Source organism: Gossypium arboreum, chromosome 8 (assembly GCF_025698485.1).
Source record: "Gossypium arboreum isolate Shixiya-1 chromosome 8, ASM2569848v2, whole genome shotgun sequence".
Lineage (NCBI taxonomy): Eukaryota > Viridiplantae > Streptophyta > Magnoliopsida > Malvales > Malvaceae > Gossypium > Gossypium arboreum.
Genome location: NC_069077.1, coordinates 25,208,225 through 25,233,068, shown reverse-complemented (window position 1 = coordinate 25,233,068; position 24,844 = coordinate 25,208,225). Strand labels below are relative to the sequence as shown.

General features: G+C 33.6%; 1 protein-coding gene across 1 annotated transcript; it reads left to right on the top strand.

Annotated features, from left to right (window-relative positions):
* The first annotated feature begins 16,150 nt into the window (after positions 1–16,150).
* On the top strand, positions 16,151–17,186 carry LOC108468780 (uncharacterized). Its single transcript, XM_017769637.1, has 2 exons — positions 16,151–16,892; positions 16,957–17,186. The coding sequence occupies exons 1-2, from the start codon at positions 16,151–16,153 to the stop codon at positions 17,184–17,186; spliced, it is 972 nt and encodes a 323-aa protein (XP_017625126.1).
* The last annotated feature ends 7,658 nt before the right edge of the window (positions 17,187–24,844 follow it).

Here is a 24,844-nt window from a genome sequence, read left to right as displayed (position 1 = left end):
AGTAAAAAATAAAGTCATTTAAAATAAAAATAAAATAATCTCATTAAAAATCTAAAAATATATATAAAAATTAAAAAATTATAAAATTATAAAATTATAAAAAAACTAAAAATAAGAATATGCTTTTGAAATTATAAAAATATATTTTTAAAATTATAAATATGTGAAACTTCACAAAATTTTAAAAATTCATAAAATTAAAATTTAGAAAAATTTTAAGAATTTATGGTGTGTTTTTGGGGAAATTTTAGGTTTTTTTTGCATTTTATGAATTTTTGATACATTTAAAGAATTTTAAGTGTTTTAGTAAAAAACAACATAAATTCTTAACTTTTTCTTAAAATTCTAAAATTTTCTAAAAGCCTAAAATTCCAAACAAACAAATTTTATATAAAAAATTGTTTGAAGTTGTTCATACTTTTCATTTTCAAAAAGTAGATTATGATTTTTTTATTTTTTGAATAAAATTTTGAGTTTTGAGATTTATTTATTTATTTATGATTTTTTAGTTTTGTTATATTTTTAAAATTTTAAGTGAAATTTTTATTTTTTTTCATGTGACAACATGTCAGTGGCTGATTTGAATTTTTTAACGAAAAATTGGGATTAGTAATGAAATAACAAAATGAAAATATAGAAACTAAATTAATACAAAAAATAATGTATAAGGGCCAAACTAATAAAAATCAGTACAACTACCAAAGTAATAATTTAACTATAGTACATGAATCAAAAGACATATTAAGCCAAGATAAAATTTGGTTAATTCCTTTTGGTGAAAAAAATCAATTTTATTTTATTTCTTCTATTAATTTAAAATTTTATATTTTTAAGTTAATTTAAATTAATATTTAATACAATCATTCTACACGTAATTTAATTACAATATGTCACTATCTAAATAAAATAATATACAATTTTTTTCTTTAACTTAAAAACTTCAAATAGGCGACTTGAGAGTGGATGGGTTAAACTTAATACAAATGGTGCACTCTCGCTTAGCTCTTATTCGGCTGCGATTGGAAGAGTAATTAGAGATGTTGACGGTAATTAGTTTTGTGGTTATTCGATGACATTAGGCAAAGATGAAGTATTCAGGTTTGAAGCAAGGTCTATGTTAGAAGGATTTCGACTAGCTTGGAACAAAGGTTATCAACAAGTTGAGCTTGAGTCTGATAATGCTCTGTTAGTGGAATTAATTTTAGCCGATAAATCTATTAATAGTTATATTATGGAACTATAGACCATTCACAAGCTGATTCAGAAGAATTGGAAAGTATGTATCCGTCATATTTCCAGAGTTCACAATGAAGTTGTAGACTTTATGGCTAAGCATGTTGCTATAGGATTCACAAGTATTCAGGTGTTTTTCGAACCTCCTCAAACTATACGGGGTTTAGTTCAAAAAGACATTATAGTTTGTTGATTATATGCTTATTATTGTAATCGCCTAGTGCGGTTTTATTTACCAAAAAAAAAACCTGCAATATTTAGCTCTTATAAATGGCCTATGAATTAAATTTTAAATTATGTTAAAATATTAATTTTAAATTTCTAACTAACTACCAACTCATTGACATCATTACTATTATTATTATTGTGAGGGTTTGAATATACACAAGTGCATAATATTCACAATTTTTTATTAAAGTAATATTAGTAAAACTTAACTAGTTGAAGTTTAAGAAATTCATAAATTACTTTAGGAAATATATAAAAATGTTATAAATCATTTGATATAATGGATATCCATAACCTTCAACTTCATCCTATTATAACCCCTAAAAAATGTCCATAATCCCTAAATTCACTATTTTGTAACCCTTAAATCATTTATAGGGTACTTTAACGTTGATCCATAATACTTGTCTCTTATGGTTTTTGAAGCCATATAAATAGAAGGCATGTACAAGCTTATTGTAGGCCAAAGTGAAAGTTGAATCATGCTTTCATCTTCTATTCTTCTCACTTGTTCATTTTATATTTCTTTTAGTTTTATATTCATTCTATATTTCTTTTAGTTTTATAACATGTTATCAACACAAATCTTTATAAGTTCATAATGAAGTTCACATTAAACTATATACGGTATCGTATTTTCATCATTGTTTTAATTTGTTCATTATATTTTTATAGAAAGAGAAATATTCAAAACATACAAATCATTTTTTCTAAGCTATTTGACTTTTTTTTTAAGATTACTAAAGAAATTTCAATTATTTCAATTTGTTTTAATTTATATATTGTCATATTGACCTAGATAATTTGCATAAATTTGATATTATTTTATTTATTTATTTATTTATGTTACTTTAGTACTTGCATGCTCTTTTCATCGATTTATTATTTGTGGATTACGTGGTAGTTTGAGATTTCATGTTCATGCATAATGGTTACAGATTTGCAATTACATTATATATGTAATCTATCAAGCATTTTGAGGGAGATTTGTTGTTTGTTAATTTTGTGTGTTTTGAATGTAGTTGACATGTGCATTAAGTTCCCAATTTTATTTAAAATGTGCTTGGCCAATACAAATTTGACTTTTTCTATAAGCAGCTCTTGAAATTCTTGATGGCTGAATATTTCCTCTTTTATTGTTATTTCTGTTCATAGTTTTTTCCTTGAATTTGTTGATTTATGCTTGAAGTTACTACTTATCTTTCTTGGTTACCACAACATTTCAACTTAATCCAGTAAATCTAGTTAATTATTGAATTATGCATTGATAAAATGTAATATATATTTTAATGTATTTAATCTAGCTATAATCACTAAATTTTACAGGCTAGCAAGGTTAGTACATGCTCACTTGTATAAAGATTATCTAACCTCACAAAGCATTTTTCTTTCAAGCATTTGCACCTGACAATTTCTTTATGGGTTTCTATACCTCCATCTCTGTTTTATTTGCAGTAATGGCAATAATATCTTTAAAATTGTTTACTCCTTTTATTTGTCGTTGTAATTGAGGATGTGGTTGGAGATGTACTAATAACTATTATCATGGTGGGTGTAATAGTGATACTTTTAACCACTAGAAAAAAAAATAATAATAAAAAATAAGAAAATTGTGGTCAAAATTTTTGAAGGTTATTGAAAATTCATGCTACTAATGTGGTACAAAAATGCATTGATCACGTACTTGTCGTACGTTTAAGCATCTAGTAAATTTTTTATCAAATAATCCATTAAACAAATAAGAAGGGAAACAATATTAAGTCAAATTTCTTTATCCAAAAATGATGAAATGGAGGATAATTTTTTGAAGAAAAATGAAAGTTTTTATTATGATGCTAAAGCTAACCATGCATACAAGGATATTGATTCTAAAGGCCTTAATGATATAACTCATTTGTATGTTTTAAATTTTCCCTCATAAGAAATAATTTTATATATATTTTCCTATGACTATTTGCAATATTTCTTAAATAATGTTGCCTTTTAAAGAAAAATATGATTTTTTTTGTGTTCTTTCGTTAAACCCAAAAATAAAGACATATGTCACGTAGATTTTGCTACAACATATTCTATCTTTAAAGGTAAAAGATTATTCTCATTTAATATCATATTATGTAAATACCAAAGTAATATATGATAATATTATTTCAAAGGTAAAATATATTATAGATGATGCATTACTTTCATCTAAGTCTCAAATAATTTAGCTTTATAGATATTCACTAAAATGGATATCATATCAAGATTGTAAATGAGAAAAAAATATTGAATATCTGCATATATTGAATGTGAAAAGAAATATTTTTTGGAAAGACTACCTGCTTTTTCATCAAGTTTATATTATACACATATTAGTGAAATTGAGACACATGTTACTACAAACCAGAAGTTTGTAGAACCACATACTTTTACTATTTGACATGAGCGATTAGGCCATCCCAGATCATATATGATGAGAAAATTAATAAAAAATTCATACGAATTTTTATTAAAGAACTAGAAGATTCATTAATTTAAAAAAATTCTCATGTGTTGCTTGTTCTCAATGAAAATTAATTATTAGAAACTTACTAGCTAAAGTTGAGATTTAATGTCTTGCCTTTCTAAAATGAATATGGGCCCATTCATCCACCATATGGATGATTTTAATATTATATAATTTTGGTATATGCATCTACAAAATAATTACATATGTGATATCAACGTGCAACCTATTGTTTGCAAGATTGTTTGTTTAAATAATTAATTTCAAATCATGCAATTAAGGTAATTCTTTTTGCTAATGTTGGTGAGTTTACATCCCAAGTTTTCAATTATTATTGTATGTCAATTGGGATAAAAAATTGTACATCTTGTGGCTTATGTTCACACACAAAACAGTTTATTAAACACCTCCAACTAATAGCTAGGTCATTACTTATGAAAACAAAACTCTCTGTTACAGCTTGGGGATATGCTATTTTGCATGTAGCAACACTTTACGCATCAGTCTAACAAGTTATAATAAATACTCCTCATTACAATTGACTTTTGGTCAAGAGTTAAATATTTCCCATCTTAGAATTTTCGAATGTGCGATATATGTTCCAATTGCCCCACCGCAACGCACAAAGATGAGTGAGTCCTCAATGGAGGTTGGGAATGTACATTGATATAAATCTCATTCTGTTAATAAATATCTTTGAGATATTAATTGGAGATTTAGTTATGATATAAGTTGTCAATTATTATGAGATAGTTTTCCTAACATTAAGGGGAGAGAATAAAAAGTTGTATGAATAAAATACTTGGAATAAATTATCATTATCTAAGATCCTCGTAAAACTCAATGTGAATCAGAAGTTTAGTGGATAATTTATTTTACAAATAAACTGTTAGATCCATTTACTGACCTAAAGTGAATTACAAAATCTCACATACTAACTGAAAATGCTCAAATACAAATTGATGTCCCAATAAGGCAAATTGTTAGTTTAAAAGAAAATAATACACGCCTAAAGCATGGAAGACAGTCTATTCCAAAGATAAAAATTCTCTTAAAAGGAAAGGAGTAAATATTCAATATGGTCATATTGTGGAGGCAAGTGCCCAAGAAGAGGCCAAAGATATAACTAATAATAATAACCCCAAAAGAGGTTTAGGTACTTGAAAATTGTAACATCTTGTTACCCAAATTGACTCAGGATTTTGAAAACTAAGATTTAATTGAATGGGCTAGGAAATTGTCGAGCTCCAGTGGGGATTAGAAAATTTAGTGGCTAAAATATGAACAGTTAGATCCCAATTTTGGTTCGGTTAAGATGGAACTAGTTGGTCCCATAGTAGGAGACAAAATGATTAAAAATGTACGGTGGTGGAAATCGGTGGAAATCACGCCAAAGGAGTTTATAAATAAGTAGGCGGCTATGAAGACAGGATTGTTAAAATCTGTTTTATACATTTTTCTTTCGGTGGCATCATCTTCTCCAGTTACCCTAAGAAAAAGAGAATTCAATTGAAGAAAGCTTTGCATGCGACGATTGTTGTGTAAGTTGAAGTCTAGAAGTGGAGAAATTTTGTAACTAGTAAGTTTTCTTACCTTTTTGTACTTATGGATTGAAGAGTTAAGGTAAGAACTCTTAAATGCTTCCTACAATAATAAATTTTGGGTTTTCAAGGTATGAATGCCCTTTAAATAACAGATAGATGGTTTTTATGTTAAGTTGTCAAGATAAAGGAGACCTTGGCATTTAGGCAAAATGAAGCTATTGAAAATAAGGAAGTGAGGTAAGTTTCTGCACTCAACCCCTAAAAGGCTAAGTATGTTGTAAAGTTTCATGAGTTTATGGGCTTCCACCATTCTAGTTCAATATGCATGAATTAGCTATGATTCCATAGTATTGCGTCCATAAAATGAATTTAATGCATGTAAAGGAATTATTGAGGGGTTTAGGCAAAGTTAGGAAAGGAAATGGGATGGTTCTATTAGATAGAGTCATACGATGCTGTTGTGTGCACCTGTGATGAAGAAGCTCTGGGCCGTATGGAGGGGACACTACGGTATTCAAGCATAAAGGTTAAGAACAATGAAATGGAGGAATGAAAGAAGTGCAATGGGAAGAGTAAACAAGAAAGATCATGGCTATGCCATGGGACCGATCGGAGGCTATATACTTAAAGATGTTTTGGTATCATGTTAAAACTGAGTAAAACCATAGCTAAAAGATGTTATGGCATCATGATATAAATGAGTAAGACCATGGTTGAGAGATGCTATAGCATCATGGAAAACAAAACTAAGACTATAGCTGAAAGGCGTTATGGCGTCCTAGTAGTCTCTAGGACGGTAAACACGGGTTAAATTGTGTAAGACCATAGCTGAAAGATGTTATGTTACCATAGCTGGTCCGATGGGACACTAAATATGAGATAGTTTGCTAGGACACTAAACACGTGATAGTCTTCTGGAACACTAAACACGGGATAGTCTGTCGGAACACTAAGTAGGGGTGTAACTGTAACAGCCTAATTTTCAGTGGTATCGGAACAGTGATTCGAGATCACTAAATCCGACAAATGAGTAGGAAATATTATTAATTTAGTGAGTATAAGTTAAATGTGAAGTTAGGAAAAATTTTGAAATAGTGAAATGTACAAAAATATATATATATATATTAAAATAATTAGAATTGAAAACGAGGTATCGAGACCTCGGGAATTTTAAATCGAGCCATAAATATTTTTATAAATATTTATGTAGTGTTAATAAGTTAATATTAAAGTTTCTTCAAGAAATTTTAAAGTACTGATAGCTAATTGAACAAAAAGGACTAAATTGTATCAAATGCAAAATTGTGGGAAATGATTAAATAGCTTAAATGATAAAAGAAAGAGGGTTTAAAAGAAAAATAGACCCAAGATCTATTTGGGCTGGACGGCAAGAGCATGAAATCACCAAGAAAATAAGGGTAAAATTGGAAAATTACAAAATTTACTTAATAAAGCTAGGACTAAAGTGGAATTATCTAGATTTCTCTTTATTTTTCTGCATTCTCATAAGCAAAAACACCATGAAAGAGTTCCCTTAAGCTGGTTTTTCATATTTTTACCGCAAGTAAGTTCAATTCTTGATTATTTCTTGAAATTTTTGTGTTTTTGTGACTTTTACAACTAGGTCCATTTGTTGAATTCATTAGTTCTTGATTCTATGAAAGAAATTGAAAGTTTATATGAATATGTGCTGGAAGTATATGATGATTTGATATATAATTAGAGCTTTAAATTGTTTATATGCTGATTTTATTGAAAGAATTGAATAGAAAGTGAATGTTTGGGACTTAAATTGTAAAAGAGTTTAAAGTTAGAGTTTTATGTGGAAATTCTGAATTTCAATAGTTATGAAATAACTTATAATGTCTAGGAAAAGTATTAATTGAGAAAATTAGTTTAATTTAGGGGTTAATTAAGTAAGGACTGAATTGTATGAACTGTGAAATTTGGGGCAAAATGAAAATCAACATTTTGCACTAAAATAGTTTTGGACAGCAGCAATAATCTAACTTTGAAAAATATCCAAAAATTGTAGAAATCTAATTATAGGATTAATAAAATATGAAATTAAAGCTTATTGAGTCTAGTTTCTTATAAAAGAAACGATGTAAGCAATGGAATTGTAAATCATGAGATATAATAAGTTTTATGAGACAATGTTAGAATGATTTTGGGTTCCCCTGTTCTGACTTTGGAAAATCATCAAAAATTGGAGAAAAATAATTAAGGGATTAAATTTATATTTTTAAAATCCTTAAAGAGTCTATTTTCAATATAAATAAGCGGGAACATCATAAGAATCTCGTACGATGAGATAATTAATTCTTAGTGAAGAAGGGTCGGAACTGTCAGACAGCAGAATAGGGGCAACTTTAAAGAATTAACTGTACTTATTGGATAAATAAAAAATTCTGAAAATTTTATGTCAATAAGATAAGTAAGTCTAGTTTCAGGGAAAATTATCAGATCTTAATTTCGAGTTCTTTAGCTTAAGATATAAATAATTTAGTGACTATGATGCAAATGGACAGTTTTGAATATACATAAGTAAATAGTGAAATTATTGATAATGTTACTTGTTTCATGTTATATAAATTAAGGATGTGGAATGGAGAGGAGGAGAAGGAAAAAATATGTATGAATATTCATCTAGCATGGCTAATTTGCATGTTTTAGGCTCAGGGACTAAATTGAATAAAAGTAAAACTTTATGGGTAATTTTGTAAAAATGTCAGAAATGACCAAATTGCATGAAATGGATTATTTTATTATTTAAATTACAAAATTGAATGAAATTATTAATTTAGCTCAAGATCAGGGAAAAACATATTTTAAGGATTAAATTAAAAAGTGTTGAAATTATGGAAAATTCTGACATTTTATAGAATTCATAGGTTGTTATCAATTTGTGTGAGAATAACGGTTGGAAATAAGGATTAAATTGCAATAATTTTATTTTATTTTAACCTAAGGATGAAATCGTCATTAATTAAAAGTTTAGGGGCAAAATGATAATTTTGTTCAGAGCATTAGTTGAATGTATTATAACATGAAATAAATGAAAACGACGATCAAATTTCTTTATAAAGATCCGGATGACTTGAATACGAGACTTGAATGTGGAAAAGAAAAGATATCGGATTAATGAAATATCTGATAAATGAATCGGTAACTCCGGTAATGCTCCGTAACTCTATTCCGGTGCCGGATTCGGTTAGGGGCGTTACAGTAACACCCCAAAAATTAGGGTTACAAGTTTTAAGGTTGGAAGTTAGGGTTAATGGTTAGGTTGGACAGTTAAGTTTATTTTAGCGTTCTAGTGTCAGAATGAGCATGCTGGTTCGGTGGTAAAGTATGTTGTTAGTTTGCCTTGGTCTAGTGCTTGAATCCTGAAAAATTTGTTTTAATTTTGTTTCTTTTTGTATTAATTTAACTTTATTTATTTTAATTATATTTAACTTTATTCATTTTAATTAGATTTTAATTAAGGGGAAAATAATCTCAAAAATTGGTTTCCACGTTCCTTCCCATTATCTTTGTTCATGTTTTTCCTCTTTCAATTTTGTTTTCCAATTTTCAAATTTTGGTCCATTTTCTCTTAAAATTCATTTTGTGTTTTTCTTCGTATTGAAAATTCTGTTCTTGTATCATTTTCACAACATTATAACTTCAAAAATCTAGTATCGAATCTTTAGTTTCAATCGTTTATGTTCAGTTACATCTATTGGGGTTTTGAATCGGGTAAGTGTTAATATTGTTTAATTGTTTCTTTCTGAGTTTTAAGTTAATTTTTAATTTTTAGTTGATTCATTTGAACTTATTAGGTTGATTGCTTATAAATTAGCATGTTGGTTTACAAGTTTTCAGAATTGGTGGAATTAAGGCATTTCAATTGTTCGTTGTGCTTGGAATTGTAGTTTAGGTGTGTGTTTTTGAAACTGCTGTTGTTAGGAATCAAATCATTGAGGAATTTCATGAAGTTCAGTTGAATTTGGTGTGGTTTCGAGGCCACAAGGGAGGTCCATACGGCCGTGTGCCATTGTAAAAATTAGGTTATTCTCGAGTCACACAGTCTAGTGTGGGTCACACGAGCTGGCCACATGGGCATGTGACTTCTATTTGGAGAATTTATCGTCTTTGAAATGGGCATGTGCCTTAGTCACACGGCTGTATTTCTCAGCCACACGGGCGTGTGATCTAGCCACACGGTTGTGTTTACTTTTCTTCTTAAATATGTTAATTTTTTTGCACGGCACAATGAGTTACACAGTCTGGCCACACGACCATGTAACTTAGTCACACGAATGTGTGTCTCAACCACATGGTCGCGTCCTTCTGTTACTCGGATGTGTGTATCAGTCACATAGTCGTGTGGCCCTATTTTTACAGATTTTAACTTTCGTTTATAACTGACCCATTTTGATTCTTATGTAACCCAATGCTCATTTAAGCTTTTATAAATGTGTTTGGGATACTGTTACTGATTGAAGGAGGAAGTTTGATTTGGTAGTTTAACTGCAATATTCTGTTGTGGCAATTTTACCGCATTATTATATATGTTAGCTTAGCTGCATATTCTATTTTAGTGGCTTAGACCATTACGTTGTGTGTAGGGTAGAAAGGGTCTACCATAACCCTATTGTGGTGTGCAGGGTAGAAGGGTCTATCGTACAGGGTGGATGAAGCAGTGTTTTGGTTGGTTGGGTGGGTTTTGTTTATTGTATTCGTTATACGTTTGAATACATTATACATGTATGAATTTCTGGGAAGTGTATATGAATGTTAGAGTTTTTGTGAAACGAAATGTATTAACTGATGCATATAAGTAACATGTGTGACTAGAATTTTGAATTCAGGTTTGATATGTTAATAGTGAAATTGAATTCTGATTGTTAGGTTGAGACTATCATATGATGTCTGTATGTACCCTTCTGTACGTTTGTTTTGCCTCTTCATTATTTTTCTATTTTTTCGAACTCACACTGAGCTCACGTAGCTCACTTCCCTTAGTTTCTCTTATTCAGGTAATCTTGTGTTTTGAAGCTGGGCTCGGCATTCAGAAGTCTCAGAGTTTAAGTAATTTGGTTGGTTTTGGTTTGATTATTGTTTTAAAAAATCTCAGTCTAATAATTTCTATTGATTTGTAAAAAAGATTATAAACTGTGGTATGAGTTTTATTTTCGGACAATCGTTAAGTTTTTAGATTATGGTTTTAAAAAAAACTAAAATTGTGATGCCATGCATGAGTTTTAAGAACTGAATATGATTTTCTGACGGGATAACAGTTTTGTTTTTTTTTCAATGTAAATTTCTGACTTTGAGTTTGATTATTGAAACTTTCAAACTTATTTTGGTTGTGAAATTATTAATTTATCAAATGGGATAATGGTTCCAAGCAAGTTTTCGGTGGAAATAGGTTTATTATTCACAAAGCATTTTGATGAAATTTGTTTCTGGTTTAAGTAGTTGTATGAGAAAAGATTTTTGAAAAGATTTTTTTGTGCTTAAACGATGTTTTTTTTAGTCATTTTGGTGGCCAATGTCTCCAAAATTCGGTCAAAACTTCTGGTCTGGGTTTTGGGTGTTACATGTGGTAGTCTGCCCGAACATTAAATATGGGAATTAGGGTGTGCAAGGTCAGAGTTCAACAATGGGAATGACGTCTGTTAAGATAAAGAACTCGTAAGATGCCAGAATAATGAAAAGAAGATTTAGGTATAACTCAAGCAGGGAGTAATAAGGTTGATAGAAAACTTTGGTACGATTTCTTAGGTTTAGCTAATAAGTCAAGATTGATAATGACCGTGAAATGTTCAAAAGAAACCTAAGGGTCTGCGAGCAAGAAGAGGCATCTAGTGCCTGATAGGTTTACCGAGGACCACTAGGAGGTATCGATCGCCAAATGGTCCAGTAGTGGAAGATGCCTAAATATTTATAAAGAGCTCATTTATGAAGAAGTAAGCAACTTAATTGGGAGTAACACAAAGTAGACCACATGGAAGTTCACCAAATACTATAGGGACGGAATTTCTCCAAAAGGCAACAGAGAATATGGATCAGTAGGGATTTAAATGTTACTATCAGTTGTCTAGCGGCTGGGAACGAGACGAGCAATTAGCTAGGACAAAATAGAAAAGTGTGAAGCCGCCTCAACGGTAGGGCATCCCCATAGATGTTTGGCCACGTAGTTAGTATTATGAAATGTTGAACAAGTCGACGAAAAAAATAAATTTAGAATATGGCAGAAATCTGGCCCATACCATAGAGAGTGATTACTGTAAAATACATACACACATCCCAGATAGAGAATAAGTTTGCCAACGGTAAGCTGCAAAAGAGGGAAAAAGCTCCAACCACGTCATTAAAATCCATGAACGGTAAAAAATGATCAGGGAGTTTAAATTTCTCTTTAAAACTTCATTTTGGAAGTTTTTTATTTTATTTTAGGTTATATTGCAAAATCTCACTAAGTTCATTTGAACTTATAAATGGTCTGCTTATTACAGGATAAAACTTTAACCTGAAATTGAGTGGAGGGACCAAGCTAGACAACGACATATATGTGAAACGTATGGATATCATTCATGCATATAGAGAGGCCCCCTTAGAGGCCACACCTCAAGGATTATTTGGAAGAGTCTGTATAAAGTTTGTTTAAGTTGTAAGCTAAAATAGTAAATCAGTAAGGACCCAATTCTTTAATGGCATGGATTATAGCTAACATCTTAAATTTTAAATTGACAGTGTTAAACCATTTGAGATAATAACTCTAAATAATTTTTTTGTGTTAAATTGGGTTGTTGTAACATTCGATACTCAAGGCTCGTTAGTTGGGTTGGGTAAGGAGTGTTACAAAAATGATGATAACGAAAGATCTCGATAAGTTATGTTACTTTAAGAAAAAAGATAGAACTGGAAAAATATAATTATCGATAACTTTGCTTATAATGTTGCTATTGAAATAGCAAAAGAAAATAAGAATCTTGAGCCTAAATCTATTGAGGAATGTAGAAATAGAAAAGATTGGCCAAAATGGAAAGACACAATTCAAGCAGAATTGAATTATCTTTCTAAACGTGAGGTTTTTTTGGACCTGTAGTCCAAAAAAATTAAAGATGTAAAACCGATATGATATAAATGGATATTTGTGTGAAAACAAAATGAGAAAAATGAAGTTATAAGATATAAAACATGACTTGTAGCACAAGTATTTTCGTAAAAGCCTAACATTGATTACAAAGAGGAATATTCTTTTATGGTGGATGCAATCATGTTTAGATACCTTATTAGTCTGGCAGTACATGAGAAACTTGACATGTGTCTAATGGATGTTGTTACAATCTATTGTATGGTACACTTGATAGTGAAATTTATATAAAAATCCTAGGAAGATATAGAGTTTCTCGGAAAATTTGCTAGATCAGATTAAAGAAAATTTTATATGGATTACAAAGAACGTATATGGTACAACCGTCTTAGTGAATATTTATTAAAAGAATGTTATAAAAATGATCCAATTTGTCCATATGTTTTTACAAAAAGGTTTTGATCAAATTTTGTAATTATTGTTGTTTATGTTGATGATCTAAATATTATTGGAACTTCTAAAAAACTTCAAAATGCAATTGATACCATTAGAAAGAACATAGGTTTTCCCCCTTACTTATTGGTTAAATTGTTCCCATTTAGTTATCCTTAGCATTCATTTTAGCTTTTTTACTTTAGCAAATTGCATTTTATAACTAAGTGAATCGTAGCCTCTTTTATCCTTAATTTTGCTATCTTTTTGCATTAATGTCGTTGCATAAGTGAATTCCATATTGCATCCAGAATTGTCGCTGCACCTGATAGTTTTCTGGATAAGAATTAAAATTATTTAAGCTGTCCAGTCTGGTATAACCAACCTGTACGTACAAGGACAAAATAATTTTGAGGAAATGACACCTGTACTGTTGGCGAAGGACATAAAATGTAGACGTGAGAAGAAAAAGAGAGATTTTATTTTTTCTGGATCATCATCTTTATCATCCGATCTTGAAGCTTGCAGCCATCCCAGCTTAAGCCTTTCATGGGTGAGCTAACATGAAAACCAGATGTAGACTAGCTTCTAACGAGAAGACCTAAGTGCGAAACAAGAGGGAATAGAGAGATTCAGTCGAGTTGTCCAGAAATAGTATTCTCCACTCGATTCTTTCTTATTTCTTTATGAATGCTGGTGATTATTCTCTATTTTCTGTTTGTATGGAAGTACACATGAATTCTTGATTAAGTGTTATTGCATTCACTAACACTGGAAAGTGTAGTGACAGTTTGAGCCAACAAGCATTACAAAGGAAGTTGAGTGAGGATTAGAGGAATTTATTTCACTTGTTCTTAATATTGCCATCATCAAAAGGTGAGGTTAGTATGCATGTTTAAGTCTCAGATTAAATATAGGAGTGACACTAGGTTAGATATACATTGAACTTTATTGCTTCGACAATCACCTATCTTTTTATACCTTGTGAGCACTTACTATTCTACTAAAGATTCATGTTCGGGATCCCAGTTTATCATTATCATATTTTATTTTATTGTTTTCAAGTTATTGTATCGACAACTATTCTCACAATTATCTCATTTCCATCTAGTTGTTGCACCGACATTAATATACAGAAGACTACCATCCCTGTGGGATTGATGTCCAACAGACTCACATTTGTCTACTATACTTGCATCGATAGTGTATGGTTACACATTATTACTGTGACGTTAAACAACCGATCAAGTTTTTAGTGTCGTTGCCAGGGATGGCGTTTGTTTGGTGTTTTTTTTTTTTGTGTTTTTGCACTTTATTTTCCTTATATAATATTTAGTATTCACTAACTTTTTTTTTTCATTGCTAATTTTTTTACTTCAATTTAGGTGTTGACCCGAATCAAATTGAATTTCTTGCCGATTTTGATCCAAAAATTGAAAGGACTGTTCGGTGTAGACTTTGAGAACAAAGAAATATGGCTCTACCAAGGAACAATGTAGCCACACCCCCGATGCAACAGCAAAATGTTAATAACCCATTATCACAAGATGCTCGAATACAAAATGGGACTATACGAGATTTTTAGTACCTGTTTTGGATATTACAACCAGGAGTTGTTAAGCCAGCAATCCAAGCTGGGAATTTTGAACTCAAGTCAGTAATGTTTTAAATGCTGAATTCTAATGGAAAATATGTGGGACTGCTATACGAAGATGTGAGAGAACATCTTAAATCCTTGTTATTGATCTGTGCTTCATTTAGTCAATAAGGCATTCCTGATGATGCTTTGAAGATGCAATTATTTCCTTATTCCCTATAAGGAAGAGCATGTACCTAGTTTTTTGGGCACCTGCTAGATCAATTACTTCTTGGGATGCATTAGCAACACAGTTTGTTTTACGATTTAATCGGCTGAAAATGAATGCTCGTCTTCAAAATGACATTACTGCTTGTCATCAGATAGATGATGAAAATCTTTACACCACATGGGAACGTTATAAATCTTTATTTCAACGTTGTCCCATACACGACATTCAACCAGAAACATAAATTGAGATTTTTTATAATAGGCTGAATTCACATACAAGGAATCTTGTCGACGCATCAACCAATGGACCTTTGATGGATTGTACTTATAATGATGCTATGAGAATTCTTGAGGGAATTGGTCAGAATGATTATCAATACCCTATCTCCAGAGCTGCACAAGCAAAAACTACTTCAAGAGTTATCAAATTGGATGCAATAACTGCACTAAGTGCTCAAGTTTCTTCTCTCACAAACATGATTAAAAATATGCAAGGGACTAGTGGAGTTGCACCTATACAAGTCGCTCAACAAGTTGACATTCCTACTTTTTGTTGTGAGATTTGTAGTGACAACTATATCTATGAAGATTGCCCACAACATGCAGAGAATGCCTGTTATATTAGCAACATCCGTAACAATTTTTATGGTAATTCTTACAACAACTCTGCATGCAACCAACAGTTTTGGGGAACTCAGAATGGTGGATAAACTACTGCAATATTCAGATATGAGAGTACATCTACTCAGGGAAATTATAATCCCAGACAAGGGAATTACAATCAACAACAGCAGAAATACAATCAGCACACTTAAATGCATCCACAACAAGGCCAGGCACATTCACACCAAAATCTAATGCAGCCACAACACTCTTTAATACCAAATCATCATGTTCAAGGACATCAAAAACAACCGTACACACAAGCTTCTACTTCTGACTCGATAGCAACTCTTGAAGTGTTAATACGAGAGTATATTACTAGTATGAAAGCTATCGTACAAGGGAATTCATCTTCCATTTGAGCATTGGAGGCACAATTAGGATAACTTGTTTCAAATCTGAATACTCAACCACTAGGCTCATTACCTAGTGACATAGAAAATCCTAGTCTGAGGGGAAAAGAACATTGTAAGGCTATCACTCTTTAGAGTGGTAAACAAACTGGCGAATCGTTTATCGACTCTACTGTAGCACTTAAATATATGGATGGAGTGATCACTGGTTAGAAGGCTGAATCTGAAGAGTTTGTCAATGCAACAGACAAAGAAGTTCCACAAATTGTCACTCATATGCCTAATGTCTGACCTTCAAAACTATCGCCGCAATCAAAGATGTCGACACAAGTAGATATGTCTCTATCTTTACCCTTCCCACAAATATTTAGGAAGAATGAGCATGACAAGCAGTACCAGCGGTTCCTAGACACACTGAAGCAACTGCAGATCAATATTCCTCTAGTAGATGCTTTGGTACAAATTCTGAGTTATGAGAAATTTATGAAAAACCTTTTGTCCAAGAAGAAGAAGCCCACTGATATTGAAACTATTGCCCTCACAGAAGGTTGTAGCGTTATTTTGACAAACAAGTTGCCTCTTAAATTGAAAGATCCTAGGAGCTTTACCATCCCATGTTCAATTGGTAATTATTATTTGTGTAAGGCTTTATGCCACTTGGGAGGTAACATTAACCTAATGCCACTATCTACTTTTAGAAAGTTAAGAATTGGTCACATGAAATCTACTGTAGTGACATTACAACTAGCCGGTCAATCCTTGGCTCAACCTGAAGGACAAATAAAAGACATCTTAGTTCGTGTGGATAAATTCATTTTTCTAGCTGATTTTATCATACTTGACTGCAATGCAGATAAAGAGATTCCTATAATCTTGGGACGTCCATTTTTAGCCACCGGACGAACTCTTATTGATGTTTACAAAGGTGAATTAACCGTGCGACTTAATGATAAGCAAGTCACCTTCAGTTTTTTTGAATCTAATCAATGCAAGGACAAAGAAGAATGTATTATTGTTGATGTGTTGGATGATATAATTGAGGAAGAGTTCAATGACCAAAGTATAATACTTTCTAAAGTTTTTTTAGTGACATTTAACACCAAATACTTAGACGATTGTGACAGCTGAAGCTAATAATCTTGAACTCAAGCATGGATGGCAGATTGAATCCTTAGACCTAGCCAACAGAACAACCCCAAATTTTAAACCATCTATTGAAGAAGCTCCTACTCTGGAATTGAAACCACTACCTCATCATCTTAAATATGTCTTTCTAGGTGACCACAATACTCTTCCAGTTATTGTCTCCGCAACATTAGATGTAACTCAAGAAGAGAAATTGGTCCATATGTAACACCCTATACCCGTAACCCACGCTAAGGCGGAGTATAAGGCATCACCTAACTTGATCTAATGCATACAATCAATCTCAAATTACTGAGACTCAGTCCAAATTTAAAACTTTTTCAATTTCTACTTTAATCTTCTTATTATGGGCCTACGAGTCCCAAATCGATTGTTGATAACTATTCGGAACTATTCCGGGTCCTTAAACCAACCTTAAGAAATTACCTTTAAAATAAGGCACACGCTGTGTGGAAGGGTAACACACCCGTGTGACCATTTCATCATGGTCGTGCTGATGGCCTATATGGCTCACATGACCTAAGCACTCTGGGACACGTCCGTGTCTCACACCCGTGTAGAATTAATTTCTAATTCACACCTACAGGGGTTTTCACACGGCCAGACACACGACTGTGCCCCTCGTACGGCCACGACACGCCCATGTCCTAGCCCATGTGTAAAAACATGGACATTCTATTTCTGACGTCAGCATGCTCAAGTTGTCACACGGCCAAGGCACACGCCTGTGTGCTGGGCCGTGTCCTTCACACGGCTGAGACACACAGCCGTGTCTCTGCCCGTGTATTTAATACCATGTATACTAACTTGAAATTTTTACGTGCAGGGGACACACGGCTGGACTACACACCAATGGGGTTGACCGTGTGTCACACACGGCCTAGACACACACCCGTGTGTCTACCCGTGTGGACAATATAATATTATTTACCAAGCCTCATTGCCACCTTTACATACCTAGTTTCATACACATGTCAACTAATACCAACACAAACATAATTCATATAACCAATTCAGCCATAATAGACATTCATTTAACCATGGTAATGCATATTTTATAAATTCAAAATGAATGTTAACTATCATTCAAAACTTAATACAAATTGAAGAGTTTCCAACCCAAGCCAACACATTTGGCCAATTCTCAAAGACACAAAATAGTAAAGTCTAAGTCTTATACATGCCATATTCAAAAATATAAATCCAACTATACCGAATACTTCGGTTGATAGTGTATCGATATCTCTGACATCTGTGATCCTTGAGCTAGTTAGGCGGCACTGTAAGGAAATAGAAAGAAAATGGAGTAAGTATAAAAGCTTAGTAAGTTGCATATAAGTAAATACACAACAACAATATATCAATAATCGACATGATCATAATACCAAAGTAAGCATAGACATAACTTACTCTTTACCATCCATACAAGTCACATATTATACAATGAGCTCATATCTCATACATACCAATTAGGTACTTGTGCCACTCACAACATGGTTATACTTTCCTCATTAGCTTAGGAACATAACTTTCACCGTAGAACCATTTGGAATTTGATAAACCATAAAGTATACATATTTTTACCTCATGTTTAATGCATTTTATGGATGATTTCTCATTAGAATTGGTGAATTCGATGCTCCTAATGCTTTAATTTCATGTTTTATACTTAGGAGAGCATAGGAGAGCGAAAGGAATGAGAAACGGGCCAAAAATGGAGAAAATGGGCCAAAATACGAAATCAACACGGCCTGGACCTCCTCACACGGTAGACCACACGGCCGTGTCAATTTGGCAGGCTCGAGCACGGCCTGAAGTAATCGAACACGGGTGTGTGCCACGGGCATGTCCCTGTCAAGCCCAAGTTGAGTCCAATTTGGAAAAGGCTAATTTTTAGGGCTTTTAGGCATTCCAAAGCCTATAAATACACCCTAGAGAAGAAAGAAAAGAGAGACGGAAAAGGGGGAGTAAGGAATTACTCTAAGAAAGCCGATTGATCCATCTCAGAAGCCATATTCATCATCAAGACTGAAGATCTCTCCTCAATTTCCCTTCAGGATTTTTGGGTTTTCTTTATGTTTTGTATTCTTTATTCTTCTGAGATGTTTTCTTATTTAGTTATGAACTAAAACCCCTAAATACCTAAGAGGAATGAAACCTAAGACGAATCTTGTTATTATTTTTTGAATCGTATGATAAATATTTAACTTGTTCTTAATTATGTGTTCTTAATTCTTGTTTTGATATCCCAGGATACTGATTCAAGGCATGCTCTTATTCAGAGAAGGAATAGACCCTGTCTAAGAGTACATTTGTCATAATTAAGCGGAGTTGATTGTGCGCCTAGACATAGGGTGACAAGATTTTACCGGATTAGGGTGAAACCTAATAAGGGGATCCATAGATCTAGTTAATGCAACCTTAGAGTGTTAGTTAGAGAAAAGTCTCGGTTATTCAATCTAGGGATTAGACGTTATTAGTCTTGAATAGGGATAATAACATAACTTAAGGATCTCTACGGAACAAGTTGAATGAATAAATCGTCCGATTCGGAGCCAGAATAACAAGTAAAGTCTAGGTGGATTTTTCCTTAGGTATTGTCTTAAGTCAATCGATTTTTCCCAAAAGCAATTCCCCAATTCTTTTCTTTGTGCGTTTTTAGTTAGATAATTAGTCAATTAAAATAAAGATAATAAAAAGATAGTCATTACTAGTACTTTTAGTTCTTTTAGGTTTGAAAATCTGGTCTTGCTAAAACTATACTATTGTTCGATAGGTACATTTGCCTACATCGCGATAATAGTTAGTTCAAGAACGAGTAATTATAAATATTTAAAACCACTCACGAAACCACACGATCAAAATACTACCGGATATTCATTAAACCTCAAACATTGGTAAGGTGCCGATGTCATGTCCCAGACACGGTCTTACACTGGCTCACATATCAAGTCGATGCCACGTCCTAAACATGGTCTTACACTGATAATCACCTCGTAGCCGATGCATGACATGTCTTACACTGGCTTACGTCTCGAGGCCGATGCATTTCCTAAACATGTCTTACACTAGCACTTGTCTCAATGCTGATGCCATGTCCCAGACACGGTCTTACACTGGCTCTCATAATGTGGCCGATGCATGTCCTAGACATGTCTTATACTAGCCCACACACAAATGACCCCACATGTCATGGCATGAATATCCGACGTATTTCCTAAGGTTTTAACGGGAATTCTACTATCCCGAGTGTCATTAAACATTCTCAATTCCACAGTCAAGCAATTCATGCTATAAAAATTCAAGCACATATAATAGCAATGTAGTTGTACTATTTACATACAACTTACCTCGGATTACAAAATACACACAACTAGTCGGTTTAGTCAATTTGCTTGGCTTTCCTTCGGTCTAGGTTCGGATTTGGCAATTCTTGATCTATATTAGCAAAATTAACTCATTTAGTCACTAAATACAATTAGGCAATCAAAATTTCACATCTTTGGTAAAATGACCATTTTGCCCCTAGACTTTGACAAAATGACCATTTTACCCCTATGCTTGAAAATCAATTTTTATCAAATTTCTTTGTATCTCAAGCCTAACCGAACCATTATTACTCTTATAGCAGCTTCAAATTCCCACTATTTCACACATTTATCAACTATTTTACAACTTATGCAAAATAGTCCTTTTAGGTGTTTTCATGCTAACACCTTTCATAAAAGTTGTCTATTACACTAATAAGACTCATATTCTATCATAAAAACTAAGCAACCATTACAAATCCATTCATGGTAAAACCTAAACTCTTAATCATTTTGCGAAATAGACCCCTCATTTGGAAGCTAATGTTTTAAGGGTCTCAAAAATGCAAAAATATTCAAGAAAAGCCATTAACATCACTTACTTGAGAGAGGAATAAGTGGCTGGAATTTTTTTGAAGCTTTCAAGCCCTCTTATGGCTAATTTTCGATCAAAGAGAAGAAAAATAGATGAAGAAGGTGAATGCTAGGCTTTAGGGTATTATTAAAATGCATATTCTGACATCAACCAACCTAACCCTTTGACTAAATACCCTTCCTTGTCTCATCGCCGGCCAAACTCTTTTACAAGGTCTGAATTGCCATTTTAAGACCCTCAATTTTTATTCTCTAGCTATTTAACACCTCTAGCTATCAATTTAGGACTTTTGCATTTTATCCATTTAGTCCTTTTTCGCAATTGGGTTTACAAACATTAAAATTAGCTCACCAAATTTTTCGTGCACTGTTATGAACATGCTATGACTCTATTTTAATAATAAAATAATCTCTCTAACTTTATATTTGTGGTCCTGAGACCATTATTATGACTAGGCCCTAAATTGGACAGTTACATTTCTCCCCCCTTAGGGATGTTTGTCCCCGAAAATCTTACTGGTGAATAAGTTCGAGTACTGATCTCTCATAGTCTCCTCGGGTTCCCATATGGCTTCCTCGACTCCATGTCTATGCCACAAAAATTTCACAAGTGCAATACTCTTATTTCTCAATTCTTTGACTTCCCGAGCCAAAATCTTAACTGGCTCTTCTCCATAAGTTATGTCTGGATGAATCTCAACCTCTGTCAATGCAATCACATGCGAATGGCCTGATCTATAACGACATAGCATGGACACATGAAACACATCGTAAATCTTTTCCAACTCTGGTGGTAAAGCCAATCAATAGGCAGCCAGTTTTACTCTCTCGATAATCTCATAAGGCCCTATGAAACAAGGACTCAACTTCCTCTTCTACCAAATCTGAGGACTTTCCTCCACGGGGACACTTTTAAAAATACCTTATCACCGACTTGAAACTTAATTTCCTTTTGTTTCAAATCCGCATAAGATCTATGCCTATCCGAGGCGGCCTTCAAGCAGTCATGAATCACTTTAACTTTCTCTTCAGTCTCTTTGAGTAAATCGACCCCGTGAATTTGACTCTCTCTGAGCTCAGTCCAATATAAGGGCGTTCGACACTTTCGCCCATACAAAGCCTCATAAGGCGCCATTTTTAGACTTGCTTGATAACTGTTGTTGTAGGCGAATTCAACCAATGGCAAGTATCTTTCCCAACTTCCTTAAAACTCAAGAACACAACATCGCAACATGTCCTCTAAAATCTGAATCACTCCTTCTGGCTGTTCGTCGGTTTGCGGGTGAAATGCCGTGCTAAAACTCAACTTGGTTCCCAATGCCTCTTGTAACTTCTTCAAAAACCTTGAGGTAAACCTCAGGTCTCGGTCTGAGATAATCGATAATGGCACTTCATGAAGTCTCACAATCTCAAAAACGTACAAGTCGACCATTTTCTCGAGGGAGTAGTCCGTACGCACTGGTATGAATTGTACCGACTTTGTTAGTCTATCCATAACAACCCATGCTGTATCTTTCTTTTTTGAGGTTACCGGAAAACTCGTCACAAAATTCATGGTGATCCGATCCCACTTCCACTTGTGGACCATGATAGGCTGAAGTAGGCCCGAAGGTACTTGATGTTCAGCCTTCACTTGCTGACACACTAGGCACTTAGATACAAACTCTGAAATGTCTCTTTTCATACCCGACCACCAATACATTTTCTTAAGGTCGTTGTACATTTTCACACTACCCGGGTGGATGGACAAGTAATTATTATGTGCCTCTCTCAGAATCTTCTGAATAAGCTCATTGTCCTTGGGTACACAAACCCTGTCTTTGAATATTAAACATACATCGGTACCAATACGAAATTCGGATTTATCCCCTTTCTGAATATTAAACATACATCGGTACTCATCTTAGCTTGCAGCTTCTTATCCCCTTTCTGAGCTTCACAGGTCTCTTGTAAAAATGTGAGTCTAGCTCTCAACTCTGCTAGAACCAAACCATCATCACAGAAAGCCAAATTGGCATTCATTTCTCTCAATGCAAATAGTGATTTTCTACTCAATGCATCGGTAACCACGTTCGCTTTTCTCGGGTGGTAGTCGATAATCAACTGGTAATCCTTTATTAGCTCTAACCATCATCGTTGCCTTAGATTCAACTCCTTTTGAGTCATCAAGTACTTAAGGCTTTTGTGATCAGTGAATACTCGACACTTCTCGCCATATAGATGGTGTCTCCAAATTTTCAACATGAATACGATGGCAACCAACTATAAATCATGCGTCGGGTAATTTTTCTCATGCGGCTTTAGTTGCCTTGAAGCGTAAGGCATAACCTTACCTTCTTGCATAAGTACACACCACAAACCATTCAAGGAGGTGTCGCTATATACCACAAACTCCTTGTCTGATTCCAGTTGTACTAACACTGAGGTTTCGGTCAACAAAGCCTTTAATTTCTCGAATTGGCACTTTTCTGTCCATTCAAACTTGACATCTTTCTGCAGTAGTCTCGTCATCAGGGTAGCTATCATAGAGAGTCCATTTACAAACCGTCTATAGTATCCGACCAAACCTAAAAAACTTTAGACTTCTGTCACATTCCTCGGCGGTTCCATTCTATAATAGTCGAGATCTTGCTTGGGTCAACTCAAATCCCGTCTCCTGACACAATGTGTCCTAGGAATCCAACCTCCTTAGGCCAAAATTCACTCTTACAACTCTCAGATGCCCTGCATGCTCGCTCTCATCACACGAATAAACCAATATGTCATCTATAAAGAAGACAACAAACTTATCTAGATACGGTTGGAAAATGCGGTTCATCAAATCCATAAACACCACCGGGGCATTAGTCAAACCAAAGAGCATGACGAGGAACTCAAAATGCCTGTATATTGTCCAGAATGCAGTATTCAGCATATCTAGCTCCTTTACTCTTAACTGATAGTAGCCGGACCTCAGATCGATCTTAGAAAACACGGTGGCTCTCTTCAACTGATCGAACAAATCATCGATCCTTGGCAAAGGATACTTGTTTTTCACTATTATCTTGTTGAGTTGTCTATAGTCGATATATAATCTCATCGACCTATCTTTCTTTTTAACGAAGAGTACTAGAGCACACCACGGAGAAAAGCTTGGTCTCGCAAAACCCTTATCCGTTAGCTCTTGCAACTGTGCTTTCAACTCCATTGGAGCCATCCTATATGGAGCAATCGAGATGGGTGTTGTCTCGGGGACCAATTCGATTTCAGACGCAACTTCTCTCACTAGAGGTAATCCGAGTAATTCTTCCAGAAACACATCTGTGAACTCACAAACTACTGGCACTGATTCAATCTTCAACTCAGACACTTGAGTATTCAACACAAAAGCTAGATAAACCTTATATTCTTTTCTCAAATATTTATCGACAGTCAAAGACGATATTATTCAAGGAAATCTATCCATCTCATCTGGTCCAACCCGAAGAACATTTCCATCTCCACAATTCAACTCAATTATCTTTTTCCCGCAGTCCACTACAACACTATAAGTAGTCAACCAATCCATCCCAAGGATTACATCAAACTCATTAAACGGTAATAACATCAAGTTAGACAGTAAACAATGACCTTAATTGTCAAAGGGCAATTTCTACATCCTTGGTCCACTAGTACATGTCTGCCTACAGGATTGGACACTTTTATTACAAACTCAGTAAACTCTACTAGCATACTCATACGAGGTATCAATTCCATACAAATATAAGAGTGGGTAGATCCCAGGTCAATTAAAGCAACGACAGATATTTCATGGATAGAAAAGGTACCCGTCATCACATTAGGAGACTCTGCCTCTTCCTGAGCTCGTATAGCATAAGTCCTTGTAGGTGCTCTGACTTCGGACCTCACCGAAACATCTCTTGGCGTGCCCCTACTGCTAGCCCCACTTCTGGGGTTCTTCTGAGGCCAACCCCTCAAAAAAGCA

Coding starts and splice junctions, on each gene's coding strand:
- LOC108468780 (XM_017769637.1), top strand. CDS start 16,151: ATGTCGACACAAGTAGATATGTCTCTATCTTTACCCTTCCCACAAATA. Junction 16,893..16,956: donor GGAAGAGTTCAATGACCAAA/GTATAATACTTT, acceptor CGATTGTGACAG/CTGAAGCTAATAATCTTGAA.